The following is a 15074-nucleotide window of genomic DNA, read 5'->3' on the forward strand; positions in this document are numbered from 1 at the left end:
CTATATTATATTAAAAAATGTCCTGGCTCTTCCAAGCTTTATAATGTTTCTGTTTTAAGTCCATAAATGTGCATCCATCCATGATAAAAGTGCTCCACCCGGCTCCGGGGGGTTATTAAAGGCCTTCTGAAGCAAAGCGATGCGTTCGTGTAAGAAAAATATCCATATTTAAAACTTTATCGACTAAATAACTAGCTCTCGACAGACGGCTATACGCATCGATTTACGGTGGAAGAGTAACACTTGACCTGACGCACTACGCATTGACGAACGTGGAAGTGCAGAGGATAGAGCAAAACAAAACACCAATCGCATACTCTTTTTTTTTAATTCTAAATAAAAAGAATAAAAGAGAATTTAGAGAATAGAAGGAAATCTACATCCTACGTCATACATCGTCAAGTGTTACTCTTTTGGTGTAAGTCGAGTTGCGTTGACCATCTGCCAGAAGCTAGTTATTTTAGTCTTTTAGTTTTACTTTAGACTTTATTATCCCACCCACCCCCCCCCCCCCCGGAGCTGTGTGGAGCACTTTTATCATGGATGGATGCACTTTTATGGATTTAAAACAGAAACCGGCCATTCACTGCCATTATAAAGCTTGGAAGAGCCAGGACATTTTTTTAAATAACTCAGACTGTATTAATCTGAAAGAAGAATGTCATACAGGATGACGAGGATGAGTAAATCATGGGCTAATTTCATTTTTTGGGTGAACTATCCCTTTAAGGGGAGTTGCTCTGTGTTTGCTGGTACCGTTAACGGGTGTCAGTCTGTGGAACTTAAATTCCAGTGATTTTGCGATTTTTTAAAAGAAATGTCTGTAACATAAATTAAACCGATACGCATGTGGTTGAAAAGCATTTGAGTAAATACATGTTACTTAATTTCTTTAAGCCTATCGTGCCAGTGAATCCAACAAGAGGGAGGATTCGACGAGCGTTTTCTCCTCCCCTCAAGTTCACTCCTCCCCCTCCATGTATCTCCGCACTGTCACACAGTCATTCATTGCGCCTCCATTGGACTCTCACGCTGCTTTCCTCGCTTGGCAGTGGCAGTTTGGACCATGTTTGCGTGCAGAGCATCCTGGCAGAGGTGTGGACCTCTGGCACGACTGTCCATCAACCGTGCTCAGCTCTATAGAGATGGTGAGGACCGTCTTATCTGTCTCGTTAAGTTTTGTTTATATCTATTAGTCATATCATTTGCAGTGTATTTGTTGTGTTTTGGGCTTTCGCGATCTGCTAATTTTGTTATTTCACGCATTTCGACTTTAGTTTACATTGAAAATGTGATTGAGCTGATTTGTATCATGATGTACACTTGTTTGGCCCGATTACATAGTTTAGGGTTAAGGGGACATGAAGGTCAGTCGGAACCTATTGGTACTTCACTTTTTTTTTTTAAAATGGCTTTTGAGATAATTGTCAAGTTTTATTGCCAGTCAGAGGTTACACGCCTCCTACTACTACTAACACATGTTCGCCGTGTCATTTGCAGGGAACACAATGTACACATAGAAAACCGCAGCCTGGCACCAAGCACACAAGCATCATGTAGCCATCTTGGGCACTGCAAATCTGCAGTAATATTCATATTGCACAGTTTTATAATTCAAAATACACGAACTGTCACTGCATTTTAAACGTTGTGAAAAGTTAGGTTAGTTGTGGACTCTTGAATATGATTCGAATAATGTCTGTCAGATTCATTCCTTCGTCACTTTAAATGGATTATGAAACACGAACTTGCGTAATAGGGAATCGGTTGAATTTTTATTTTTGGTTTAAGTATTCATACTCCGCTTGATTTTTGACCTTCAATGTTCTAAGGGTGTTCTGTGTTTCACGTATAGATCACGTGATTGTGTACGTGGTCGAGCTAGACTCATGCACGCGGACTTATGGAACTCAGTGGCTCTGTAGCCTATGGCAAGCCGTGCTAACAATTAATTAAAAAAAAAATATTTGTGTCCTACTATCAATTCCATCAGGCACTAGTATTATTTAGGTTTTTTGCGTTCTCCAGAGAAACGTTGCGTTCGTTTGCAAAGAACTCGGGGGAACGCAAAACATTTAAGAGAGAACACAAAACCATTGACTTATTATTTTCTACCATTTAATTTTTTTCCCTCCTCAATGTCCATTTAGGGGCTCTGTAAATTTCTGAGTCTTTTTCAGTGTAGATACTAGTACCTATTAAATATATACTATTAGTTTATTAGATGCTTATTTCAGTATAGTGACTACGAACCATTTCGTTGTTACTAGTAATACTAGTACACAATTCTTTGCCATTGACTTCTATGGAGATCTATCATTCAGATATCAGCTTTGTATTCCAATTGTGACTAGTACGTATTTTTTAGATACTACTTCAAGTAGAATTTTTGTTTGCTAGCGCTGGTATGCTCTTCCGAATTAATGATTGCCTCAGGGTTCAGTGTTTTCTACTTCTTCTTTTTTTGTCACCCAAACCCCTGTGTTAGTCTTTTAAATATTTATGCTTTTATTATTATTGTATTGAATTTAGCACTTGCATTTTAAACTCACAGACCCCCCACTTTATGTACTCCAGGAGGGCTCATAGACCCCTGTTGGGAAACCCTAGTTGTTTAAATAAACAAGCAGACATTCTTAAAGCAAGACACTTGTCTGCCCTTGTTGTTGCTTGACTGTATTAGATGAATCAATGTATGTGAAAATCTAGGTTAGGATGTTTGTGATGCAGTTAATAAGAATATTACATCATGAAAATCTGTTGAAAAAAGCAACATAAGCATAGATTGAATCAGAGTGTCTGTCCTACCCACTAAATATCTCCTCAAATAGCCATTAACGGCTGGACGGTAGGCCTACACTTGTCAGACACCACTTGCTTAAAGCCTTTCATTTTAATTCTTGTCCGCTCAACCGTTCCAGTATCAAGCTGTGATTAATCTTTTTTTGGAGGGTGATTTGCAGGATAGATGCTTGAAGAAAACAGGTCATGCTTTCAACTAACAGTTGAGTGGGTAAATGATGATTATGTTGTAAACGGAGAACTATCCTTTTAATATAGCAGGCCTATTGTTAAAATAATACGGACAAAAAAGGGCATATCTAGTAGCATCTGTAACTGAAAGCCTTTTGTTTTGTTTTGTTTTGTTTGATGCTGCATCCTATTCCACACCACTAGGTGTCAATATAAGACTGAGACGATTATATTGTGAAAATCTTTATTGTGTGAAATACGTTTGTTCAATTTCAGCAGTTATGTCTTATTTGCTGTTGTTAAATTGTTTTATGTAAATATATGTATTATATTGGCCATTGGCAACCTAGATATTAGGCCTAATCAACATCTTACATTGAAAAACTCAAGTTGGTTCCCAGTGGTCTAACTAAGCATGTCTCACTTTCTGTTTGCTTCACCCTTTGACTCCTAGGAAAGATTAACAGATTAGTTGGTATAAATAACACAGAGGTGTCTAGAACCCATTTACTCTAGCTGGGCACAAGTAAGTGACTGGATTATCTTAATGAGAATATTGAAGAGACTCCTGAAAAAAGGCTCCTCTACCATGTCAGAAGGATCTTTGTGTTTCAATCATCATGATTGTTCTGCACTGATGGTTTTCTAAATCTAAGTTGCTCCCTGACCTCAAACTTTTTTAGGACAAGGAACTGTCTGTACTAAGATAGTCATTCAATTATATATTTGGTTATTAAACAATGACCTATGTAAGAAAATAGACAAATAATGCATAATTCTCTTTATACATTTTGAATAATCATTGACCAATACATATGTTATATAAACATAACTGTTGGAGATAAACTTCTATATAGAGAGTTACTGAATTTAAAGTCATGGAAATGCAATAAAACAATGGCTGTGTGCGTCCTATCAGCGTCAGTTGTCACTGCCATTCACAAATCCTCTCCTGTGGCCTCATGGGATAGTAAAGTGTTGTATACACACTTCAGAATCTCATCGGAATAAGTGTGTCATCTGGGTACTTTTTGCCTTCTCTTTTATACTGTGAATTCGGACATGCTACTTTTGTCACATACTGTTTTTCGCCAATTAGTAGGGAAGTATGCGATTTCTGATGCAGTTAATGTTTAAAAATCCAGATGAATGCTGACAGGCATATTTATAGGTACCTGAAACCATTGACAGGAATCCAATCAGGCAGTGACCTACTGTGCATGAAGCAGCTCAGGACCTCCATATTACTGCCATGGAGGTCAATCTCTGTGCCAGGCACTTTAACTAAAACATAAATACAAATAATATTTTAGTTATATCAGCCTACACTATTAAAACTCTATTAGAGAGAGAGTGAGAATGTGGCCGACAAATGCCACCAGTGGAGGACACAGCTGTTGAAATGAGACTGTAATCGTTGCCTCAACTAATATGTTGATCCAAAATCGTTCCCTTACTCCTCTGTTCTCTATGCAGTGGTTCCACGGAGGCTCATGTCATCGGTTCCTGGTGGCTCCGGCGAGAATATACTGTACGCCGTCCTCTGTGGTGGAGCCTTCGCCGGTTCCTTGGCATATGTAAGTATGGTTAAAGCTCAAACCATTGATATAGATAAGATTGATGTCAGATCATAAATTTGTTGAATTAATATCTTTTTGAATTCCATGATAGGTTTACAAAACAGTTGTAACAGACAAAGAACGCTTTGCTGACCGTGTTTCTGAAATTAATGCTCGTCCCAAGTCTGAGTGGAAACCCAAACCATGGCCGCCCAAGAGTAAGTCTGGTTTTGTTTTCACAGAGTCAGTTCTGCTTTCAGCATTGTAACTTCAGCCAATGTCACTTTTAGTATTCAGATGAGTAGTTTTAAATCTAGGGTCCATGAATGGAAATGATTTATCTGGTTACAGAAAGCTGAAAACTGATTGTGTAGCCTTCTCATGTCTGTGAAGTTTATAGTAAAACGTGAAGGTGAAAGATACAGGCATAAGGTTACATATATATAATCTTTGGCATTTTGTTGCAGATATTAAATGAAAACCAATGCTTTTCAAACATCACTGATAGTAACCCTTCTCAGTGGCATCCGGCCTGCTGATCTTAATTGTCAGCTTATCTTCTGCACGTATCTACAAGATCTACCTCAGATGCTAATAAATAATTAATTGCAGCCCTTCCAACACATAAATACAACCACAACAAAAGACATGTTGCCCTCTTAGTACACATATCAGTCTTGCCAAAACCACTTCCACCACATTGAATAATTGTATCATATCCCAGCTTCTCTAACACTCCTGCATCTGAGCCAAAGCAATATTAAAGGGATAGTTCACTTTGAAATAAATTTTTGATATGTTTTAGCTTACCTCAAGGGCATCCAAGATGTAGGTGTCTTTGTTTCCGCACTCCGCAGTAGTTTAAATTTTGCTATTTTTAGGTCAAACCGTTCTTGTCTGTCAGTCATATAATGCAGGTCGATGGTCACTGTCTCAAAACACAAGCACAGAGTCCAAATTAAAACAATTCCCCATCGTCCAAATTAAACAATTCCCCATCGTTAGTACACATTGATGGCCTAAGACACGAAACGAGCGGTTTGTGTGAGAAAACGAACAGTATTTATATCGTTGTTATCTCTTGAAAACAGCACACGTCCAAATGATCTGACGGCGCGGGCGGGTATAGATGTATACATAGATGTCGCCTTGGCTACTGCAGTTCATTGGAACGAAACCGTAGCCAAGGTGACATCTAGTGTATATATCTATACCCGCCCGCGCCGTCAGATCATTTGGACATGTGCTGTTTTCAAGAGATAACAACGATATAAATACTGTTCGTTTTCTCACACAAACCGCTCGTTTCGTGTCTTAGGCCGTCAATGTGTACTTACGATGGGGAATTGTTTAATTTGGACGATGGGGAATTGTTTTAATTTGGACTCTGTGCTTGTGTTTTGAGACAGTGACCATCGACCTGCATGAAATGACTGACAGACAAGAACGGTTTGAGCTAAAAATATCCAAATAGAAACTACTGCGGAAAAAAAGACACCTACATCTTGGATGCCCTTGAGGTAAGCTAAAACATACCAAAATTTATTTTCAAAGTGAACTATCCATTTAAACAGTCTTATCTAAATGACAGCAGCAATAAAACACTCTCTCTCATTCAAGTATTTTAAATAAGAGGACATAATGTGTTATGCGGTCTAATATGAGTAAGTGACTGTTGACAGAAAGCTTTATACAGCAGGTTCAGATTTCAGATTAAAATGTAACATTTCATGTTTTTGTTGTGCTTTTTAGGTGGGGAGAATGGTGATGGTGAGTTTATATGTGATCTTTTTTTTTGTCAGAATCTCTCCATGATGTACCATAATAAATAACTTTGATATTTAAATTGATTTAAATGTCTATGTAACACATCTGTTTGTCTTAAAACCAGTGGGATCCATTTAGTATGTTTTGCTAAAACCAACTTGTGCTTTAACTTGCATGGTCTGAACTGCTGCATAACAAGTATGTTTGGGAGTTATTTATGAGTAATCTGGAAATGTATTATAGCCTTGGTTTCCGAGGGTCAAACTCAGAGGGTAACCAAATTATGTCGCGCCCTCGTCTCCTCCCGTTAAATCGATCCTGATATCTTATTGGCTGACAGCTGCAAAACACTGGACAGAGATTATATTCTTGGCACATAGATTATGACCTGATCTGATTAATATTTGCTCTATGCCAAATAGGATCAACTTAATTTTTCAGTTTTACAAATATCCTATAATGGCACTACAATGGACAGATATGGGTAGATTATCTCATGGCTAAACTGCGAAAACAAAATTCTTGTTTATTGAGAGCCTAGAACTTCATCAGTTCAACAAACTTCACATAGAAAACCAGAAAAGTGAGCTAAAAAGGCAGAGGAAGCCTTATTTATTGGTTTTGATGAAGTGCTGTATATTTTTTCTTGGTGTCGTTGAGATTGGATTGAGTTGTTGTTCTCATGTCCTACCCTTCTAACCCACCTGATCCCCTGATCCTATTTGTCAGAAAGCCTGTTAATCAGAACTGGGTTTTGACACTGTGTCACTCTCCTCTTGAATAAACCATTTATATAATCCGTCTGCACCCCTGTGCACTCCCATTCTCTCTCACGACCCTCTTTCCCTACTTATTTACCTGTGATCCTCTATTACTCACTGCAGTCCAGTTTAGAAAGACTTGCCAGCCTATAGCACTAAGCACAGTGTTCTTCTGCTACTGTGGTCACATACACATACTACAGTCTTTCAAATGCCAAAACAGAACTATGAAATCATGATATTGAACAACGATCTCAAAACTCTTAACTAATCTCTTTCCTTACTTTCCTAACTGTGTCTTTGTTCTGACTCTTTCCAGAGTAAACTAATTTGGACAGTCGGGGCTGGGCACCTATAGTCTTCAGTCAGGACTTTTTGGATGATTCTCTCCTGAGTTATTGTCATTATGAGTCCTGCTATTTATCTTGTTAAGTTCCTCTTCATTCCATTGACTTTGAAACCCTTATTTAAAATCTTTATTCTGGTATAATACAGTAGAAATTGGTGAAAGACATGTAAAAGAAAGCTTCCCTCTGTGGGTTAACTTATTAAACACGCACAACAAAGCCCTTTGGTTGTCATTCTGTGCTGCTGGAATTCACAGAGTTGCTGGTACTGCTAGCTTTGAAGAGATGGTAAGGCTCAGCCATCTTTGTATTCCTTCTCCTCACTCGTCCTCCTAGCCCTCCTTATTTATTCTGTTCAATTTCTCTTTACCCCCTCCCTCCTCATTCTTGGGTTTTGCATGCTGCCTTCAGTGGTTATGTTGTGAGTGATTTTGACAGCTGGATTTATATTCCTTGTATACCCTTCTGATGAGGTATTTCCAGGTTGGTAAGATGGATGTTGTGCGCGTGAGAAAGGCATGGTGACAAAGTAAATGTTCTTAGCTATGCAAATGTTCCTATTAGCATAAATTAAATTCAGTTCAATTAATACTTCAATGACATAATTTATTTACATATCAAATAATTACTTTTTTATCATTATTATTTTTATAATGAAATAATTATTAAAATAATAAATAATAAAAAAATTCTCATGTTACTAAAAATTATTCATATTAAAACTTTTCCTTGAATAATTAGTTGCAATTAGTTTAATTCTCATCACAGATTTTGATATAGATATTGTGAATTATAGTACAACCACCTTGTCAAAAACTGTCAAAAAATGTCCAGGTATTAATGTCTAGGTATTGCTATTTTGCAAGCTCTATTACTTCTCTATATTTATAAATGAAAAATCTGTATTGAAAATTGTGCTAATTGCAACTAATTACCTAAGGAAAATGTTATTCAATTTTTTTAGTAATGTAAGAGAATTTTTATTTAATATTTAAATAATTATTTATTATATAAATAATACATTGAGAAAAAATGCAATTATCTAACTTGTAAAAAAAATATCATGGTAGTATTAATAAAAAAAAGTAATTTTTATTTTATTTTATATAGATTAAGAAAAAAATAATTGTGTCTGGACAGGATGATTTGAATTACTCCACCGTAATGATAAATACAAAAATAAAAAATAATCTTATTTTCTTGAGATTTTGTTTGCAAAATATTCTTAATTGTCATTAAAAAAATGTAAAACAATCTCAATAGTCTTAAAATAGGTTTCATTTTCTTTAGGCAAAATAGAATTTCATATCCTTTTATTTTTATTTTGGGGATAAATATGACCTGGTCATTTCTATGTGAGATTCAAAATGAACTAGAAGAATGCTAAAAGAAATGGAAACGTAGCTTGATGCTTAAGTTTTCCTTCTTTGTTCTCTGTTTAGAAGAAGCTGGTGCAGAGGAAGCAGAGGTGGCAGAAAGCGTAGAGAGCGCAGCCGAGGAGGATGTAGCTGCTGAAGCTCCTGAGGTCTTGCTGGAAACAGCCAAGGCCACTGGAGAGGAGACGGGAACCCCTGAGACCACTGTGGAAGAGGTTGCCGAGATGGTCGCAGAGACTGCAGAGGTGGTTGCTGAGGTGGCGGGGGTTGTTGCTGAGACGGCAGAGGAGGTGGCAGCGGTGGCAGAGGAAGTGCAGAAGGTTGCAGAGGAAGTAGAGGCAGTGGCTGAAGCTGTTGTTACTCCGGTCATCCAAGCTGAAGAGACGGTGTCAGAGAGCAACGGTACGCCAGAAGCCTCCCAAGAGGAGGCAGTAGCTGAGGCTACAAGTACAGAGGCCTGAATGGCTCATGGGTACTCAAACACTCACCTACACACACAAGAAGCAGAAGATTTAAATGTCCTATATAGCAAAATGGTCACTGTCTCACTTAATCCGAACATGTCATCCTTGTCAAATCTCAAGAAAGAACAAAACATGACACTTGAACAATTTTAGAGACTTGCTAGATTTTATTGCAGACCTGCAGGTCTCTCTATCTATCCTCAGTTTTCCTCCCTTCCAATTAGATTCTTTAGTCATTAACTGAAGTTGTAAGGAGCTCAGTGACATTAACTGAATGATAGTGCATGTGATTGACTGTATAGTCCTCATCGTACTGTACTTCCTCTGTTTCCACTGGCGAGTTATAGAACAGGATTTGATCCTTGCGGTGCAATAATGTAATCCCACTAAACAGCACACAGCTGATTGTGTATATTTTCATTATATTCCTGGAGTTTGCTGGAATATTTAAATGATGTTAATGAACTTATATAGGCCTAATGATATCTGTTGAAACCACTGTGAGAATCCAAAGTTGCTGCTTTTTGTTACATCTGTGACCAAACATTCCAGTGGACACACTTTAGACTATCTACTCTGTTCTTGTTTCTTGCACTCAGTTTCACTCTCTGTCTTGTCAACCTCTAAAAATCTGAGCCAGCCTCCTGTCACTTTTAACTTCTATCCTGCCTTACCTCTTCTTTGAGGCACAACTGCACGCAAAGACACAGAAAAGCTGCAGATGTACTGCTGTATGTTGTTATTTGTTCTGTAATAACTTTAACAGTGCAGTTGTTGATCTTTGGATTTGTCCAAACATGTGCTTCTCTGCCAGATATCACTTAGTTGGTACACGCCAGTTAACATTGTGAAATCTGTGAGTCTTATGCTCCCTAGCAACTAGGCCAGCTGTGTTTCTGTATTAGTTTTCCCTTTATATTCCTCTGTATGACTGATCTGACAAGGAACTCAGTAACTTACCAAGGAGCTCAAGTATGTATGTGATTCAATGAAATTGCTCGTTTTCTTGGAAAAAATGCATTCGTGTAATAAAAATGAATAAGGGATTTCGAAGCTATTTAATAAAATTATGGATAAATATCAAAAACATATTCTCTGTGTTTAATTTTTTCTGAAAACATTGGCAAGTTCATCCTCTATTTTAAAAGTAATGTTTTAAAAAGCTGAATTTAGTGTAAAGATCATTGGTGTCCTGATGCTGTACATTAAAGTCTATGATATCATCCCTAAATTCAAAAATTTCATATCTTCATTTTTGTGGTGATCAAGCTTGTGGTGTGTCCTTTTCTAGGTGATATTTGGCAGTAAAGCCTCATGTACTGCATGTTTTGAATAATGAGGAAACTCCTAAATGGAGCTGCATGGTGTTTACACGCATTCTTGTTGAAAATCTCTTACATTCTGTGAAATATACACACCATAGATCATATATTAATGTACTTGACTGTACAGATCTGTACTGTTAGATCCAACTCTACTGTAGTGAGGATGAACCTCTGCACTCTACTTTTAATAGTCTCACTTCTATCTTTCCCATTGTGTCTGCATCTTGATCCATCTGCTGTTTTAAACTACACACAATGCAATATAATTATTTATAAAACAGAATTTTTCAACTAAATCCTCTAAATAATAATTTATCACCTCAAAAATCTGATGTCTTTTTTTTTGTATGATTATTGGATGGCTTGATTGTGTCTTGCAGTGGCTCCGTCAGAGTCGGTCAGCCCAGTAGATGCAGAAACAGTAGAGCTGGCGGCTGCTTCTGTGGTCGATGTTATTCCTGTGGTGTCTGTAGCTGTAGAAGACGTACCAGTTGAAGCTGTACCAGAGAAGCCCACTGAGGTGCCTTCAACAGATAATGTGGAAAGTGAACCAGTAACAGAGCTGGCACCCGTTGCTCCAGTGATGGAAGAGGAACCAGTGTCACCAGTAGCAGAAGAGGCACAAGATGCTGCTGTAGCAGAGGAAGTGTCTGTTGCTCCAGTGACAGAAGAAGCACCAGTTTCCCCAGTTGTAGAGGAGCCACCTGTTACTGCAGTGGTTGAAGAGGCTCCAGCAGCAGAGGAGACACCAGTTGATTCACTAGTAGTAGAAGTATTTGTTGCTCCAGTGGAAGAAGCACCAGTTTCCCCAGTTGTAGAGGAGCCACCTGTTACTGCAGTGGTAGAAGAGACTCCAGCAGCAGAGGAGACACCAGTTGATTTACCAGTAGTAGAAGTGTTTGTTGCTCCAGTGGAAGAAGCACCAGTTTCCCCAGTTGTAGAGGAGCCACCAGTTACTGCAGTGATTGAAGAGGCTCCAGCAGCTGAGGAGACACCAGTTGATTCACCAGTATCCTCAGAAGAGGCATCTGATGTCCCTGTGATAGAAGAGGAAGTACTGGTTGACCCAGTGACAGAAGAGGCACCAGTTGAACCGGTACCAGAGATGCATGTAGCACCTGTTCCAGAAGAGGTGCCAGTTTTCTTGCTAACTGAAGATGCTGAGGAAACACCTGCAGCCACAGAAGCAGAAGAGGTCGTTCCAGCAGTCGTCCTAGAAGCACAAGAAGGTGAGGAAGTGAAGGCAGCAGCATGTTCAGAGGTGATTGCAGAAAGTGCAGTTGTGGAGATTTCAGTACGTGTGGTTGAGGAAGAAGCAGCAAGTCCGGTTGTGGATGTTACAGAAAGAGTGGCTGAACCAGATGTTGTGAGCACAGTGGTTTCTCCAGCTGAGACATCAAGTGCACCTGATGCTTTGGAAGACCCCAAACGAGACTTCATAGTGGTTGTCTTGGAGGGAAGTCCCAAAACAGAAAAGAAGCCCCTGGTGCTTGGTGTGTCCCCCATGACTGGCAGAATCATCCCAGCCCCTGATGATGGCGAAGAGCCATCGGGTCAGGTAACAGGTAATCAGGTTTAACAATGCAATGCTGAGTTAACTAGTTAACTTAATCATGATGATAGCAAAAATGTAGTTTAACCAAAACTTGACCTGAAACTAGCTGAATAGTGATTCAAAAGTTTTTTATATAGTATTTGAAGACATATAAATACATGTATTTTTAATGAATGCTCATGATACACATTGTAATCTCCTTTTTATGATCTAAATGTTACTCTTTTATTTCATTCATAGGGCAAGCGCCATTTGCTTAAAGTGCAGATGTATTAGCAGCAACTAAAAAAGGTAACGTATTGTGGAAATCTTTTTTTTTTATACTTTCTGTGTGTTCAAATGTTTGGGTGAGTAAGATTTTTTTTATAGATATCCAATTTATTCAGCAAGAATGCATTACAAGTGATCAAAAGTGACACCTTTACATTGTTACAAGAACATTTTTAATTCAAACAAGTGCTAAAATTGTGAACTTTCTAGTAAACAAAAAAACTATCAGTATTAATCAGTATTAAAAAACAAACATTAAGCAGCATAATTGATTTCAACTGATAATAAGAATAAATGTTTCTTGAGCACCAAATTAGCACATTGGTATGATTTCTGAAGGATCACGTGACACTGAAGATTGGTGTAAATTCAGATTTGCCATCACAGAAATAAATTACATTTTATTAAATATATTGAAATGGAAGACAGTTATTTTAAACTGTAACAATATTATGGTTCTTGCTGTGTTTTTGATCAAATAAAAAGATTTTGAATGATAGTGTACATTGACATGTCAAATTTTGGTTTCTTTTGTCTTTTTCTCAGTTAAGTAGAGTCAGATGTCCTGGGATAGTAAACCGGTTCCCTGATAAAGAATTAGTGATGTGCCTTCCCACTTCCCTATTGCCTGCGTCCACATTGAGCCCACCAACAATTACAGTAATGCTAACACCGGACCCAGAATGCTGTTACCTTCCCACTCTGAAGTACACCTCTCTTTCCACTGAAACGTGGTTACTTCATGTGAACATTCACTTCTCTCTGATATGAAAGATACAGGTTTCTTGACAATTATAATATGCATTAAATGCTGTGACCGATCTTTTTAGCCTTTATAAATGGAACTCTACTCTTTTTGAGTCAACTGCACATTGAAGCCTATACTATAGTTTACCCTACCTCAAACCTCACATTAGTATGAACTGCAGTGTCAATAGTTAGGCCAATACCAGCAAGGCTACAGATTTACCACAAACACTGCCATACCTGCATGCTGGCCACCAGTTTTCTGGTTAAACTTCAGGTTGTCCTCTATCTTCAATCTATGCTATTTTTTCATTTGCATTATTTATGAACTTACACTAAATTTGATTTGTACCTTTCTACCTCAGCTTAAAATGACAGTGTTCTTTTTACACATTTCCAATAACCAGTATTCGTTACCAGCTTGCATTTACAATGTGATATGACTAGGTCCAAAAACAACTGACAAACGGATTGCATTTCTCCAAATAATCAATAAAATATTATGCCATGCCAAGTCAGAATTCCATAATTAATTTCTAAAGGCCAAAAGGCAAATCACACTGCTGCATCCTTTGTCTTTGTTTTCCTCTTCTCTCTTAGTTTGTTGTATTGATCCATTAGAGTCAGTCAGTCATCATCATCATCATCATCAAACCAGTGATTATAAAACCTGTTGCTTGACAAGTGCATAATAAAGTTCTTTCCTTGTTGTGTCAAAAGCAATGTCCCCAAACCTGTTATGCCAAAGTTACACTTTCTATGATACCTTCAGTATCATATTTGATTCTCATTTGATTTGATTAGATGCTAATCTCCTCTCATTCAAATTTTAGACTGATAGATAGACGTACTAAATTGATCCACAAGGGAAATTAAGGTCAGATAAATACACGAAAAGATACTTAACATTTGCCCTAACAGTTTTGTCTTTTATTTCTTTACATGTTTGAAAAGGGACCTATAAGAGTATTATGAGTTACATTACAACTTAATAATGTGAATGTGAGGGAATAATGTGAAGTATGTTTCCGTATCATAAAGGGTGTGTTCACAGGTTCTTTTGTCTTTGTTTTAAGGGTTAGGGATGTAAAATTCTTGTGCCGTTTTGAGGTTTCACTTTCACTGTAGGCCCTGAACTGGGGTTTTTAAACTGTGAATGTACTGTTCCTGTATATCAAAGAAAAATAAAGGGTTAAAACACATTTTAGTGTGATTGTGTGTGACTAAGATTAAGAGGCACTGTACAGTTCTGTTAATATGTTGGATCTGAGAAAGTAGTATTATGTAGGCTAGTACAGTACGTGTCGTCTCATATTGTTATAGGAAAATAATGACAAATGTTTTTGAAACAAAAAAGCTTGTTGAATTGCACTACTTGATTGCATTAACCCTGCATGCATCTTTATGGGCTGAAATGCAACATGGTTTTATATTTAAGCAGTGAATATTTCAATTCAAAACATTTCACACGTTTTCATTAATACAAATTCAATAATCCATATTCACCTTTCAGATTTCACTTCCAAAATATTAATTTAGTTTAAAAATACAACCTATAAAATTCGACAGGCAAATTTTGGTCCATTTTATTTTGCTTTACAAATTCGCTTCCACAAATTCAGTGGTTCAAATTCGACAGAAAATTCAACATTTGACTTCCTGGAACGGCAGGAATATCAGTAGATTACCATAATGCGTACCGTACTGTACCGTACCGTACCGTACCATGCCGCTCGGTGGAAACGAGTCATAAATGTGCGAATATAGAACATCCAGTGTCAAGACAACTTTATGCCAGTATTTCACTGGGAATCGCTCAGCGTGAAACTTTGCGCGTTACGTTCATATTTTCCGTAAGAGAAAAAAAGAGTACCTGTTCCAGTATCTATAGCCTAGCCTACATCCCCACTGGCGAGGTCCACTAACAGTT

General features: G+C 37.7%; 1 protein-coding gene across 6 annotated transcripts; it reads left to right on the forward strand.

The window, feature by feature from the left end:
• Positions 1–956: 956 nt before the first annotated feature.
• Positions 957–14347, forward strand: mgarpa (mitochondria localized glutamic acid rich protein a). Of its 6 annotated transcripts, none has more exons than XM_081383549.1 (8): positions 1017–1148; positions 4450–4550; positions 4645–4750; positions 6285–6302; positions 8850–9185; positions 10953–12137; positions 12368–12418; positions 12944–14347. In XM_081383549.1, the coding sequence occupies exons 1-7, from the start codon at positions 1067–1069 to the stop codon at positions 12385–12387; spliced, it is 1848 nt and encodes a 615-aa protein (XP_081239675.1). In that variant the 5' UTR covers positions 1017–1066; the 3' UTR covers positions 12388–12418; positions 12944–14347. The 6 variants fall into 6 exon arrangements, 4 of the variants coding, with proteins under 4 accessions (XP_081239676.1, XP_081239675.1, XP_081239674.1 ...); XM_081383548.1 differs by having other exon boundaries at positions 10953–12130; positions 12944–14338; XR_014031420.1 differs by lacking the exon at positions 6285–6302 and having other exon boundaries at positions 957–1148; positions 4645–4764; positions 12944–14338.
• Positions 14348–15074: the final 727 nt, after the last annotated feature.

Source organism: Scardinius erythrophthalmus (assembly GCF_964197995.2).
Source record: "Scardinius erythrophthalmus genome assembly, chromosome: 13".
Taxonomy (NCBI): domain Eukaryota; kingdom Metazoa; phylum Chordata; class Actinopteri; order Cypriniformes; family Leuciscidae; genus Scardinius; species Scardinius erythrophthalmus.